The sequence below is a fragment of the Pomacea canaliculata genome, linkage group LG5 (genome assembly GCF_003073045.1).
Source record: "Pomacea canaliculata isolate SZHN2017 linkage group LG5, ASM307304v1, whole genome shotgun sequence".
NCBI lineage: Eukaryota > Metazoa > Mollusca > Gastropoda > Architaenioglossa > Ampullariidae > Pomacea > Pomacea canaliculata.
Genome location: NC_037594.1, coordinates 31324991 through 31340775, shown reverse-complemented (window position 1 = coordinate 31340775; position 15785 = coordinate 31324991). Strand labels below are relative to the sequence as shown.

Genomic DNA, 15785 nt, shown 5'->3' with positions numbered 1-15785 from the left:
AATTTGGAACTATTGCTATGGTAGCTGTGAAGTGCATGTGTGAATGGAGTGGTGCAGATGTTCTCAATTCTCCTCCTTCAAATGCCGAGGTGTGCACTCTGTCTGTGCAAGCACTTGCTCCTGACACGCAGACACTTGTAACTTAACTGAAAACTTTCCACATGATGATATGATAACATCGTACCCCACCTCCCCTCAAGTCCCTGTTCAGGGTATCTTCAAGGTGATGCCACGAGTCTAGCCTCGCTCCACTCTCATCAGCATCTTATGTGGTGTAGCTGCAGGGTCATGTGATCACACTCACAACAACACGAGGAGTCCTTCTGCTCCCCCTCTTAATACTGCCATCAAGCCGGTTACAGGCTCTTTGTGTCGGGGAGGCAAGGGATAGGGGATGGTGACGGTGGGGGGGGATGGTGGGAGATGGAGACTGTTCGGAATAAAGACAGGCACGAGCTCGCGGCGTTCCTAAAGTCACGTGGAAACAAGGCGGAGCAACAGATCGTCGCCACATCCTCAACTTGAAGCCGAGTTTTCACTTGGGAAAGTCTTAAAAAGATCAAACATGGTTGACTATGCGCGGACATCTGGAAGTTAACAGAATATTTACACCAGGTTGTGATGAAAAAAAAAACAACCACAAGGCTATTTTTTTTTTGTGCCAAATTTCATTTGAGCGAAGTAATCAAGTGCGCTGAGCTCACTGTCATGCAAAAAATACAACTGCACCACCCTCCTCATCATCTTCATCATCGTCGTGTTTGTCTTTATCACATTTTTATTACGATGTCGTGCACACACTGTCATTAGAAAGTTAAAACAATCTGATATTCAAGTAGAATCTGATGGAGACAGTACAAAGGCTGTATCTCTTCATTACCTTAAATCGCAATGGCAGCTTAGAGAGATATATGGATTCTTGTCTTCGTGCACCACCCATATCCCTCACCATTTTCTCCAATCCCTGTCTAAGCTTAAGCCTGTTTTTGTTTGTCACAGGCCGTAAACAAGAATTTAAAAGCTGTTTCCTGCTTTTCTTCCTTCTAAAGGATAAAAAACATGTTTTTGTCTCAGCAGAACATTTTTATTTTGAGGATGTGGATAATCGCAGGCTCCACAAAGTCTGCTTTATTTATGCCCCGTGGTTTCTCTAAATCCCAACAGGCTGGGCACCACACTCTTGATAGACATGGTAGGTAGCTTTTTTCTCTTCCAAAAACCTCCTCAGACAAATACTTCATTGCTCCAGTACCCAAACCTACAGTTGATGTTTAAATTAGGGACCTGCTAACTACTTTGAAAGTGGAGACCTTTGATGTTTTTCAAAGCCAAACTGACAAAGACCTAATAAGCACCAATTGCTTACTAATATTTCAGATTTTCGGATAACAAGACAACGGCCCCCAGACCTGCTCTCCGAATGGGTGGATACACTGATGCTGGTAGTTAAGCTTCCAACCACTAAGAGCCACGCCTCAGCTTGCCGACTCGACTACAAAAGTGAGTTCGGGTGGAAAGGCACCCAGGTGACGCCTGCAGAAATTACTGCCAAATAATTACCATTTCGTGTTCGTAGCCGATCTACGAACCGCTCGCGGTTAGACTTACCACTAATGGCTCTTCTTTTGTGCTCACCGCGGTTTCCAAGGGCAGGTGCCTTTCCAGCTCTCGAATTATACTGGCAGCCAGGCAATGAAAAAATAAGTGGGCGAGGGTGGTTGTGAAAGGCGCACAATGGAGCCATTGGTGAGCAGGGACCGCGGCGAGGATCTTTCATCGGCCTGACACTGCAACCACTGAATGCAACCAAGCGAGGGCTACTGTACTTATGGGCCATTAAGTGGCGAGCGACATGTTTGCCTGGCTTGAATGAGGCTTTTTTTTTTCTTTATGGGGCTACACAATCAGAGAATACTCAGATGGAATCCTTTTTGATCTTCTTCTTTGTCTGTTGTGACCATGCTTCGGATTTGTTAAACGACTCTTCCTACGGTCCATGTAAAAAATGCAGGTCTTCTAAAGAACAAAAAAATATCCAGAGATCATCGCTGCTATTCGTGGTATTGGAGCATGACATGTAGCACGATCTGTATTGATAGCTGTTTTAAGGTTTTTTTCCTCAATGGGTTATCGTTTATCAACGCTACTTGAGTAGGTTTAACGAAAGTAAAATGCTTAGATATCCAGTCTTGTGTACAAATTTACATAAATTCTGAAGAGCAGTGGTTGAGCAGGTGAGGCACTATTTCCTGACTGGGGGTTTCTGAAAGACTGAATTGTAAAGAAGGAGCGAAAGGTGAAAGTTAGGGAAGGTATGTAAAGGAGGTTTATCAACCGAATAGAGTCACGTGACCACTTCAAGTTTGCTTTATTTCTAATTTTTTATTCGGCACTCCATGAGCTTGCGTAAGAGAATTTTCTATTACTTTAAGAGGCCATAATACTGAACTGAAAAGGCTTAGGTGCTGTGCATTACAGTTGTCTGGGTCACAACCCTGGAAGGCAGAAGCAAGCATATCTCCGGGTTGGTGTTTCTCTGATTACTATTGCTGCTGGGTGGTTAATGGAAATTTCCAGTCAGGCACAAGTAGCACTCAACTAGTGGAGCCACAATGTCGAGAAATATGAGATCCACCTCCGTCGTTAAGTTTATAAGCTGCTTAGCAGAAGTTTTTCAGTCGATGATAAAATGTCATTGTTTAAGCCTCGAACAAAGGTCGGAGTCAATAATATGTACCTACTTTGCTTGAACAGATTCTGACTCATTATTTTTTTCTCTCGCTCTTTCTAAAAGTACATTTTGAGAGTTAAAATTAAACAGAAATAAAAAAAATTAGAACCAGTTTCGCTCGTTCGTAAATGCGAGTGGGATGTGGAAGAGAAGCAACTCTGCCTGAAGCGCAATGCTAGGAGAAGACTGGTTGTCTCCCTTTGTCTCAGTTACTTTCATTGTGTAGCTCTGCTCTTGGTGTGCTTATCTCTGAGGCGTTGACAGGATAGCGAGCTGTTACTGTCAGTCTCTCAGCCTCATTACTCCTTTCTCTCTCTCTTTCTGTGTGTATGTGCTTGCCTACGATCTAGACATCTGCAAGTATATCTGAATGTCTTTTTGTGTGTAACTGACTCTCCTTGCCTCCATCACACTAAGCACCTCATGTCTGTGTCTCAGTTCTCACCATTATTCTCTCTCTTTCTTATTCTCTCTCTTTCTTCCTCTCTCCTCGCCATTTGTTTCTTTTTATAAATCATACGAATGGTTCTTCAATAAAAGTATTGTGTGCAGGTTTGGAAGATAGTGCGTTCACGTAATTGTTGTCAGATTGTGTATGTATTTATTTATGATTCTATGCTATTCATGACTTAAGAAACTCATTTGCTTATTTACCTGTAAAATCACTTACTTCTTGGGCATAATCAATAAAATTTGTTCGTTCATTTCTTCTATCTCTCGTCTCTTTTCCAAAGATAAATTATTCTAACTATGAAATAAGTCACGGGTTTTGTCGGTACTACAAAAATTAACTCTTTTTAAGTTACTCAGACAGAACATAGACTGATAAAACGAGATGCTAAGTACCATGGAAACAGGTCAGCCATTTCTCTGCTTGAAACAGTCTAGCCCTAGTCTGCATAAAGAGACCAACAACAGCTTCGAGCTTTACACTGCGACTTTGGTGCCTGCAATTCCTTTGTTAGGTTAGCTAGCGGATACAGACGACTTCCAGTAGACCGCAAGCAGAGCGTGAATCAGGGGAGATAGGTAAGTGCTGCCCTAGGAAAAAGTAAACTATAGTTACTTCCCTTTAGCATTGAAGGTTGGAAGAACGGCACAAAGTAAAACGACAAAATCGATAACAAAATTCAATAAAATAAGTTAAAAAAAATTGTTAAACACGCTTTCACTAGTAGACGGATGTTTGTAAACACAACACTGGATTTCTTCCCCAACTGTTTGAGATCAGACGTATAAGAATGTGTTCATGCAAGCAGGCTTATGTTTGTGTGTGGTGGTTCTTGTATTTGTATGCTTGTGTGTAAGCATATTGATTTAATACAAATGTACATCTATGAGTCGATATAATTATGTATGTGCGTGTAAGAGTTTATGTAACATAACTGTGTATGTGCGTTCAAAAGTACATTTTCCCTTTATCAACTTACTGTGTTTCATCTGATATACAACCTGTTACATTGCTGACATTACATTACTTTCTCACGATGGAATGGTGTGTTACCCTGCTGTGCGAGAAGCTCACGAATCCAAGTTGTTTGCGGATTTTTTGATTGGTGGGAAGTTTTGTTATGTTGGGTTGTTTTATTATTACAAATAATTTATGACATTTTCTATGACACAGAGGTGAGCCTGTTCGATATCGGCTTCTAGTCAGCTGCCCACGAAAGTATCTCGAAGGTGCACTTCATTAACTTCCTTTTTAACTGGATAAATAAACGCTTAACGAGGATTCATTAAAAAATTTTTGCACGAGGCTGTTATATAAAAATTTTCGCTGAACTTGGTCAAAAGTTCGAAGAAAGGGCCTTAGTCGGGTACAGTCATGCGAAGCTTGCGTACTTGCAAAAAGAAAAAAAAGTCATCTGAAAGATATCGAATATGATTTATTGCAAATGTAAAAAAGAATCACGGCACGTGATTAGAGTGAAGGATTCTCACATTTATGTTTAAAACAGAAAATCTGCCAAGTCGTGTTTTATTGTGCTGCAAACTGGCCGACATTTGTTTTCATCTGTAAGTCACTGGTGTTTTCATTTATACGTAAACATTTCTACTCTTGGCTTGTTTACCTTCCAGCCGTGCGCCAACCAAACCTTTGTTTCTAAATTTGTTTGTGGCATCCTTAGCGATGCTTGTCTAAACTCTTTCTACATTGTATAGCTTGGGAATTCATTCATTCGTCCTTGACTAGTAACGGTGGTGAGAACATGGATAGACAGGGACGAAACCCACCTCTCTGGGTTGACAGTGAACAGTTCCTACAAATCACAGAAGTTATAGCTGTGTGTTTGTTTACATCCTGTCTACTCTAGCCATTTCCGCTGTTGCTGTTGCAATCTTCATGAGGGTATCTGTCAGAGGGTGGATACCGGGTACTTACCACTTCTGTTGATATAGATAGGGCTTTGTTTTTCTGTGTCCATCAGTTTTCTCTTGTCAGTCATGGTCTCCATTCCGTGGGTTTGAACTCTCTGTCAGTCTGTATTTAGGTCTAGTACATGTCTACTGATGTCGCCTGCAAAGCATAGGCTAGCAAATCGGCATTCCACCGATGAAAGTGAAAGCATGATGAAGGGTTTAACGCACAATGTTCTGCAGAAAAATGTTGAACAGCACAGGTGACAGGGGGCATACTTGACAGACGACTACTGCCGTGTGAAAGAGAGGTATTCAGCAGAACTGTGCCCCTCTAGATATTATACAGGGCATTGATGAACTGGAACGAGACTCTCTTCAATGTTGAATTTTCACTTCACATGTTCTCCTTGTTCCAGACTTTGTCAAAGCTTTTCCATGAAGTTGTGATACATGTCTCATTGATGTTGAAGATTTGACAGCCAAAGATCTGTTTCAACTGTGCTCCAAGCCTGCTCTTCTGTTGGCAGTATCTCACTGGAGGTGCTGATGCCATTTTGTATTACGTCCATCATGACTTCACATTTGAAATTTGTCGAAGGCAGTGAAAAATCTGGACTGAATTTCAGCTCTTCAAGCAATTGTCCACAGCCTGGACTAAGCTCACCCGTAAAAAGACTAGAGCGCCCACACACACACACACATGATAGAAGTAAAACTCAAATGCGACTCGTCTAAAGTATAGCTTTAGTGAAGTACAGTTTCAGTGCTCACATGAATGCAGCTAAGCTAAGTACATATATTTTCATGAGTTCTACAGTTCAAGTGATGTGTTTCTTACAAGAAATTCTGCCCATCACCCGAGGTAGACGTAGATCCACGCCGCGGTGGAGGAAATCGCAACGGCTAAGAGGAAAAACCTGAAGAGGATTTTGTCCAGGGAGCAGCTCACCCGTTTCCATGTCATGAGCTCGTGGTTGTCGAAGACCATTTTGCGAGCCGCCTTCTTCATGAACCTTTCTACTTCCTTGGTTGTCGTCTGCTCGTCCTCCTGGCCAGGAAGGGTCGACACCTCCACCACAGGCACTACTTTGGTAGAAGGAGGCCCCAGACGAAAAATGAACTCCAATTTGACGATGATGGACTGAAGAGACTTGGGCACCGGGTGCTTGTTGTCGTCGCGGAGGTGCAAGCGGAGGACCAGGATGGTGAGAAGGACAAAGAGGGAGGATAGAATGAACTGGCCGTTCATGGCGATGGTCATGGTGGACATGGTCTCCGCTGACGACGGCAGCAAATCCAGGATGTAGCTTAAGAACACCCCGAACGACAGCAGTGTCGTGATAGCAAATGATAACTTTTCCTCTGCCAACAGAAGTATGAGTTACAATTTTCATTGTGCAATTGTCGATATTGACACAGAGTGAGGTATGTGAGTGTATTACTGAAAACTCTCATCAATCCCCGGTTAGTGTCTACTTGCACTTATCAGATACAAAAATATATGCTGATAAATACATCTAAGGTAAATACATATGAATATAATATTAATACATAAATACTGTTACACATACAGCAATAAAATATCCGTGTTTCTATGCGAGAATAAAATGACTAGGTCGTGCCAGTGAGATACTTGAAAAAAAAATTGTTTCAAGTATTTTACCGAGTTTGTAGCTTGATGATTGATAATTGATTTACTTAAACTTGCATATCAGTAATCAAAGTCTTCTAAACACACGACATCAATTAAAGTGATGTCTACCTGCTTGTGGAGATTTAAGAACTTATCATATAAAATTGATGCATAGATCAATTTATGCTGAAGAAAGCACACTCCTCGGGAAAAAATTACATTTAATTTCTGGAATGAACTCATAGTGAATGGGTTTCTAGTTTTATTATAAGCAGAAAGATGAAAGAAGACGATAAAAGCGCTCGAGTTGACGGAGGTAAAATTTCAAGTTTATGGTTTGTTTTGTTTTCGGTTTATTGGCTTTAAGGAAATGAGACTGGAGGTAAACGACTTTTGCTTAAAAATGAGAAGTAAAATAGGAACTACGCATATAGTATGTCAACTATTTTGCTGAAATTACGAATTTAAGATCGGTCTATTCTCGTCATATTGTTACAACACTCGTCGGGACCTGACATCCTACAACTTTGCAGGAGGCTAAGAATTGGTCTCGGGAGGTCGCCGGCTGTTCAGGTGATGTAAGTCCTTGTAGGTACTTATTAATGTAAACAAACAAACCTGACTCTGGCGGCACGGTAAAGACGAAGATGTTGACAACACCCAGCAGCATGACGGGAAGAATGAGGTTCAGGATCAAGAGACCCGGCCGCCGCTTGAGGGTGACCTGGAAGACGAGTTTGTTGTTGCCCTTACTCACGTTTGAAGACACCAGCTCCCACGCACCGTTGTTTCCATAGAAACTGTGGTCAATGTCAAGTTTTATTGCCTGCAGGTCAACGCCGTCTGCGTCCCAGCTGTCGATATCCCACGTGCACGTCTGTACGTCTAGTGGAAAGTAGGTCACGATGACCTGGCAGTAAGTCTCGAAACGTTCGGCCGGGTACCACGTCACCCTCCCGTGATGATCCACCTGCAAGACCACGTAGTCATTGCCGAGCTGCCGTATGTCCATCATCGTGTTTCGAATGGCCAGTCGAGGCCGCCACACCTGAGCTGGATCCGCAAAGATCCTTTCAACGCCACCAAAGGACTTGGGGTCCCAGGTGAGGTAGTCGTCATGCCACGTGACCATCAGCCAGGCGGTGCTGGTCAGCTTCTGTGCTGCGTGTTGAACTCGTTGATGGACATGAGGTAGAAGGACACGTAGACCGTCGTTGGTAGGGAAGGTTTGTCGAGGGCCGCGCATAGGGACTGATGACGTTGTAGATGTGATTGTGGACTTGCGTGACGTCGATGGCACTTTGACCTGACGCCATCTTGACAGAGGCCGCGCTTATCAGAAAAAACAGCAATTTCCACATATTATGAAGCAAGAAGTAAAAAGGGCTATTGAGAAAAATCACTGATGATTCAACAATGAAGTCACTTTTCTTTTCTTGTTTTTCTTAAGTAGCTAGTTTTCCTTTGAACTGTTATTTGTTGCTGCACGTGACAAGCAGCGTACCAAGCTGCCATCCGTCATGTACACGAGAACGCAATCACCAAACGCTTAGACGAGTGCAACCGAATGTTGTTGCTAAGCCCTCTGCTCCTCTTTAATTGATGAAAGGGTGTGTAAAAAATAATGTACTGGGATTGGCAGGGATGGGGTGAAGAACCGGACGCATGCGCAGTCAGCAGTTGCTATGGCTTCCGCTGACCGCGCGAGCTGATGCATTGTTGCCAAGAGTTGCTTGCTTATTGTTCATGTGCGGGGTACACACGGGTACCCGTCGATCGAAGCTTCCAGCAAACAGAGCTGATACCGCTGGCCATCGGTTTGTTTTGACGACGACTGAATGTTCACAGCATGTGGGTCAGTCCGCCATGTACTCTCATATGATGATGAGATAAACGAATATAAATATATGAATAGATGCGATATCCGAACATGCTTGACACAATAAGTTGGGTATTTTACATTATTACAGTTTGAAAAGTCTGTCGTTTCTTTATTACCCCTGGGCAGAGAACGAATTGGGGGCCGTTCACTCGCCAATGTTAATTAAACCAGTGGCGGCCCGCGATGTTCTCATTATGCAGATATTATAATATTACACACATCTTACTGCTCCGACTCCAGCAACATCAGTAAGTACAGCGAACTAATTAACAAGAAACACAATGTTTTGACCACATTCCCGTCCCGTGTCGTTATTTTCTTTTTTTGTTTTATATTTGATGTATATATATATAATGGCGTGGCGGCCCCTGGGATTTGGCGGCCTTGTGCAGGTGAATAGTTTGCACATCCCTAAGGCTACCCCCGCCTATTTTTATGTACAGTTTTATAATTTTTATAATAAAATAATGGAATCAACTTTCATCAAAGTAATGTTTTTTCAAAGATATATTTTTGTAGCTCTCTTTCCTGTGTGTGTGTAACACCTTGAGCAGTTTGAGGTGAGGCTGGAATAATCACAAAATGAAATAAGCAGCGATGTTTTGCGAAATTTGGTGGAAAAATCGTCGTTTCTTCTTTCTGTGTTATTGACAGTATTAGAAAGATACCGGTGATGTACACAACATTGTCATCTGTAACCATGACTACCATTCAGTAGTATAGGAGCCTTGCTTATAATCAGGTCACACTATTGGCAGGAAGACAATTGTTAGAGTGAACAGAGACAACAAACACCTGTCTCTCACCTAATGTTTCCCCGTGAAACACTGAGATTAGCATCAATAGTTGCCACTGTTCCCATTTACACGATGTGGTGTCCCACTACAATGTTTCTCGACAAACGTCAGATTATCACAGTTCCGACCGAGAGAAATGAATTACGATAATAACTACCTCAGACGGTACTATGTAAACGTTCGTGTCAATCAATACTGTAAATAATAAATTAATAATTATTTTGAATGATTACTGTCAGTAATAACTGAATAATTACTGTGAATAATTGTTGTGGGTACCTAACAAAGGTAGTTCCAGCCACAATGGAAGCGCTCAGTCATTGCATTTCGCAAGAGGCAGTGAAAACAGCTCTGTCATGTCCGGCCATGGAATGAGGTTGGTGCCTGGTGACTATTGACACAGCAAAATGTAGTAATCGTGTTCTAACTACTCCACGAAAACTAATTGAACTGCAAGTCATCAACAGCGATGTTGTCTTGTTTGAACTGTGGTCCGCAGCCTCGCTCCATGCTCTGCTCTGTGTGAGAGTACCTGTGCGTGGGTCGCCAGTCAGTTGGCACCAATGGAATTTTCTGGTGCATTATGGGATAACTGTAAGTGTGATAACCTAATTACTATTTAGGTATTAGGTTCTCACGCTCCCTTAAACATAAACCATAGGAACGCAGAAGTACATGCATTTTGTTTCTCCCCACTCTCTTTCCACTTTATCACTGTCTGTCTGTCTGTCTGTCTGTCTGTCCTGTCTGTCTGTCTGTCTGTCTGTCTGTCTGTCTGTCTGTCTGTCTGTCTGTCTGTCTGTCTGTCTGTCTACAAGACCCAGAGTTGATCAGTGCAGTAGCCAGAACATAAGCTGAGAAGAGTGGATTAGCACGATATGTTTTCAGTGTGTGTTCACTCCTCCAGACTTTTCTTTGCATTAAAATGAGTTTTAAATAAAAATATAAGCACGTGTGAAAATAAAAACAAGTATACTGTGGTCATGTCTTTATTACTTACTACAGAGTATCCAGTGCAAGAAAGGGGTAAAACCATCCGAAGTCTGTGAGTTGACCTTATGTCACGTGATCAGTAAGGCTAGAGAGTGATCTGTAAACAATTCTTACATAAAATATTTAATCACAAAATAACAAGTTACATGTATGTCAGGACTCCTGTACAGCTGTATGATTCACATGTGCTGGTTGGTATGAACACTCACCTCTCGGAGTCGACTGATTATAAAGAAGATGATAATTACAAATTCCTATAAAACTTTGGTCATTAATGAAATGTAAAAATATCATTACTGCTGAAATGTGAAAGTAAGCTGAGAACAGCAGTCTGTACACAGTTGTAGCCTTATATAGCAGCTGTTGTCAGACAACTCTGTGTTTTCAGTATTCACCTGCAACATGTTGACATTGTTTCCCTAATGTCAATTTGGTCAACGATGGTGAAGTGCCTCGCGAGACGGCCTTATGGGCATGTAAATGTTGGATGATTGTGGATAATGATGTGGGTTGTGCCACAAATTACAGGGACACTTGTTTGTAAGCTTTGGCTGATGATAGCGGCTGGTAAATATGTGAATGATACTGCTAACCTACAATAAACACACAGTAAATTTAAACCATAGGAAATATGGGGTCCTGCACTCATCGAGCGCCAGAACTATAACCAAAATAAGGTAACAATCATTTCAAAAACTCTTAACCATTAAATTTTAAAAAATATAGACAAAAAAGGGAAAGAAGGTAACAAACCATAGCAAAAACAGGTTTATGAAGAACAAAACAGTATAAAAGTATCACCTAGTATAGTACCTATAAATTAATAGAAGTGTAGAATAGAGCAACATGGGGGATCTGGCAACCAGCACAGAACACTACCACTACGGACTTGACAGACCTCCTAGACACCAAAAACAAGTGACAACAGCAGGAAGAGGAGACCAATAGCAGTAAACATCTACGGGGTCAGAGCAGTGACCCTAGCTCCTCCCACACCTCCTTAACCCCTCCCTCTCCTCGTCTCCCCAAGACCCCCATCTACGAGGGTTGAAGCACTTTACCTTTTAAAATCAACAACAACAACAACAACAACACTAACTAACTAACGAGGTGTTGAACTATGTAGCGTAAAAAATCACAACATGAAAATAATGGAAATAATAAAATACACAATATATACACCTTTACAAAACTTTTTTTTTTCATTCGTGTGAGTTTTTAGCATTCACATGCAAAATTTGGAGATGAGAATTGGATTCACACTCTCGACAGATGATTAATGGGAGAGCGCATGCTACCGGAACTAATTATGCTTTCTAAACTAGATTTTAATATACATTAAAAGGCGGTTGTAGTTGATGTCTATGAAAATCTAGAAATATTACAAGATCAGACTGTAACAGACTGTTTAATTCAAGCATGATGAACTAATGAGTTGATCATCGACAGGTAGACTTGACTCAACGAAGTGGACCTTAGCTTCTGCTGATCAAGGCGAACACAACGAAGGTGGACCCGAGGACGATCAGTAAGGACAGACGGAAGAAGAACTTGTCCAGTGTCCGGCTCACTCGGCGCCACGTCATCTCGTTGGGGTTGGTGATGGCCAGCTTCCGGGACAGCTGCTTCTTCTTGATGGTGTCAAAGATTCGTGGCTGCTGGTGGTCCTGGTCGGACACGGGCATCACCTGGATGACAGGATCGACTTTGGTGCTGGGCGGCTCCAGACACAGGAGGACCTCCAGCGACACAATGAAGGTCTGGACCGCCTTGGGCACCGGGTGCTTGTCGTCGTCGCGGTGGAACAGGCGGAGGGTGAAGATGCAGAGGAGGACGTAGAAGGCAGACAGGATGAGCAGGACGCTCATGTCGATGACCATGATGGAGACAGTCTCAGTTGACGAAGGCATCGACGACAGGATGAAGCTCATGAAGACCCCGAACGGACAGCAGCGTTGTGATGGCGTACGACAGCCGCTCTCCTGTCAACAAAGACACTTACTACAGACTGGGCAAGAAACGAATTTCTATGACTTAAAGGTGACAAGTAAAACCCTTTAAAGCTTTCAATTTGTTGAAGGCAAGTGAGTTGCTTTTTGTACTAAAATACTTAAGAGTGTTCGGGTGTGCGCATATATCTCTTTCTCTATCTTTGTATGATGTATGTGCAGGGGCGAGTCTGACAGAAAAAAGAAGAAACAGGTTACAATTAATACGCATTGGTGTATGTTCCGAAATTCTAATCATTTTGTTAAAATGGTAATAATTTCCAACACTATAATTAATGGAAATAATTTTTAGGAATCATTACAATGACAAACAGCGATTCGGAAAACATTAATCGGCTGCTTACAGATAAGGACAGCAAACTTCAAATCTACATAAAGCTTCGATATACAAAAGTGGTAAGAATACCCAGGCAGTACAACCTTTGTACAGAAAACTATAGCTTGTGGTAAACGACGAACACAGTCTGTGTCCACAAAGCCATCATGCGTATCAAGCAAATTGTTACAAGTTTTATACAATTTGCAGGGAGGACGCAGTTTGCAAAAATCATAAAGTTTGAAAACACTTCAATTATTCCTAATGAAAAAATAATTTTTACATTAACTAGATGCAAACATGTTCACTTGAAGTCGAACTTTCTAAAAGCTCGGAAGGCGATTTTTAATTCACCGGTTCTTAGCTCAGAATATCGTGGATCTTATACTAGAAACAAAATGGACATCCAGTTCCAGAAAGTGTATTTACTGACATACTACACAATTATGTCAACGTTTTTATAAAATGTTTGTTTTACACAAACATATTTATTGCTTCTGTCTCTCTTTCTCTATTGCACTTTCGCACTCTATCTCGTGGACGACACACGTTATCACTCTGACATCGCACTGAACACAGACTTTCACCCTACTGGTTCCTATGGTTACCTGACTCAGAAGGAATACTGAAGACGAAGACATTGATGAAAGCCAGAAGCAGGACTGGCATGAGGACAGTCAAAACCAGAAGTGATGGTCGCCTCTTCAGTGTCACCTCATAGACAAGAATAGGAAAGTTTGCACCGTTGAGAATCAAGTTTGTCCTGAAGGCTCGGGTAGAGAGCATCTTCCACGCGCCATTTCCAGAGTAGAAGCTGAGGTCGATTTCTGATGCCATTGCTGAGGTTGATTTCACTAATGTCTTCTGCCCAGATGAACAACTTCCAGGTGCACGTTTGTGTGTCGAAAAGGAAAGTACGTGACGTCCACGTAGCAGAAGGTTTCGAACTGCTCCGCCGGGAACCACTGCATTATCCCGTTGTAGACGGCCATGATGACGACGTAGTCCTCCCCGATGGCCTTCAGGTCCTTCATGGTGTTCTGTATGGCCAGGCGAGGCCGCCACACCTGAGTAGGATCAGGGAAGATGGTTTGGACGCCGCCAAAGGCTGCGGGGTCCCACGTCAGGTACTCGTTCTGCCACTGCACCAGCATCCACCCGGTGCTGGTCAGCTTCTGCGAGGCCGTGTCGAAGTCGTTGATGGCCATCAGGTAGAAGAGCACCTGGACGTTCGTGGTCGTGGAGAAATTTTTGACGGGTCTTGTGTACGGGGTGATGACGTTGTACACGTGCTCGTGGACCCTCGTGACGTTGACCGCACTTTGACATGACGTCACGTGGAGCTGAGCGAGGAGAGCGGCAGTGAATATCAGTACTCTCATGACGTCAGAAGCTGGATCCTTCTTGCTTTCACAGTCTAGCGATTTAAACTGATGGATAATTAATCTCTAAATTTTCTCAAAGAACGATGCTCTTACACCACGTGTCACAGAGTATTTACATTCCTGTTTGGAATGACCTCAACATGGTACCCGTCTTCGTTGAGTAGCTGACAAACGATGTACCCAGAGGAGGACCAGTTGTCGCACTGAGCCGAGGTCTGCGGGTGGCAGTACGAGGTTTAATCATAGCATCAGGGTGGACCGCGCGTTTCTAATGGTCGCTCGCGCCAATCAATTTCTTGTAGCCTGCAATCACGTCCACTGTCAGCCCATTGATCAGGCTAACGATCTTTTTAATTCACGAAGTGGATAATTATTGTAATTAATTAATTATCATTAAAGCATGAGCACTCTACTAGAACTGTCTGTATTCCGGAAACCTAAACAAACACTTTAATTTAGCTTTGAAAAATGAAAATAAACATAAATAAAAAAATATATAAAAATATAAACAAAGCAGAAAAAATATATAGACCGTAATTTTTTTTTATTAAGAATGTGAATGAATGTTGCTGAAAGAATGTCGTCTGCTAGAGATCTTTTTTTTATCTAAGGTGTGCTTGAAATTAATTAACTTACAATGACTTTGTGTTGGGGATATAGTTGCAGTGGTCATGTGCTTGTGTACGAAGCCACGTCTTTCAAATTCGTAGAAGATGGTTTGACAGTCGTGTGAAACATGATACTTTCCCTCCCTGACCTAGCTGTTCATTGGATAATTAACCCCCAAAAAACGTTATGGAGGATAGGCAGCCGAGGGGTAGGAACTAGATCCCACCCTCCGAGTGGACAGAGACAGACAAGTGAGTAACGACCTTCTGACCTCAACTGTGAACACTCATGTGAGCAACATAGTGCATTCCACTACTCTTTGCCTGCGAGAACAAAGGAAAGGTCGGCCGACATTTGTCATACTACAGAAATAAAGAAGTAATTAAACATATTAAAGGTTTCTGCAGATGATGGAACGCAGTTTCCTCCATTAAATGCAGTCAGCGCCCGATTCTTGCCTTGTGATACACGTGTCAGATGATATTTGCTGTGCTGACTGCTTGTGTCAGCTGTGTCATAGTGAGGCTCACACATGTCAGCTGTGTCATATTGATGCTCACACATGTCAGCTGTCATATTGAGGCTCACACATGTCAACTGTGTCATAGTGATGCTCACACATGTCAGCTGTGTCATAGTGAGGCTCACACATGTCAGCTGTGTCATAGTGATGCTCACACATGTCAGCTGTGTCATAGTGAGGCTCACACATGTCAGCTGTGCCATAGTGAGGCTCACACATGTCAGCTGTGCCATAGTGAGGCTCACACATGTCAGCTGTCATATTGAGGCTCACACATGTCAGCTGTGCCATAGTGAGGCTCACACATGTCAGCTGTGCCATAGTGAGGCTCACACATGTCAGCTGTGTCATATTGAGGCTCACACATGTCAGCTGTGCCATAGTGAGGCTCACACATGTCAGCTGTGCCATAGTGAGGCTCACACATGTCAGCTGTCATATTGAGGCTCACACATGTCAGCTGTGTCATAGTGAGGCTCATCATCATCACCATCATCATCATGTACCCCCTACGACGTGTACCTCCCGCACCAGCTACAGGATGAA

General features: G+C 42.6%; 2 protein-coding genes across 2 annotated transcripts; both read right to left on the bottom strand.

The window, feature by feature from the left end:
• Positions 1–4431: 4431 nt before the first annotated feature.
• LOC112565346 (neuronal acetylcholine receptor subunit beta-3-like) lies at positions 4432–8300 on the bottom strand. The gene is made up of 2 exons (XM_025240752.1): positions 7344–8300; positions 4432–6454 (listed from the first exon to the last, which is right to left on the bottom strand). Exons 1-2 carry the CDS (start codon positions 7969–7971, stop codon positions 5946–5948), a joined length of 1137 nt encoding a protein of 378 aa, XP_025096537.1. The 5' UTR covers positions 7972–8300; the 3' UTR covers positions 4432–5945.
• Positions 8301–11585: 3285 nt separating this feature from the next.
• Positions 11586–15650, bottom strand: LOC112564821 (neuronal acetylcholine receptor subunit beta-3-like). Its single transcript, XM_025239893.1, is given in 5 exon segments — positions 11586–12337; positions 12339–12379; positions 13331–13602; positions 13641–14139; positions 15305–15650. Coding segments are annotated over 5 exon segments (1623 nt in total). The 3' UTR covers positions 11586–11872.
• Between the last annotated feature and the right edge of the window lie 135 nt (positions 15651–15785).

Bases quoted from the DNA above. Each gene is read 5' to 3' on its own strand.
- LOC112565346 (XM_025240752.1), bottom strand. From the start codon at position 7,971: ATGCGCGGCCCTCGACAAACCTTCCCTACCAACGACGGTCTACGTGTC. The intron at 6,455-7,343 runs GTTTGTTTGTTT...TTCTGTTGGCAG, and splicing joins TACCGTGCCGCCAGAGTCAG to AGGAAAAGTTATCATTTGCT.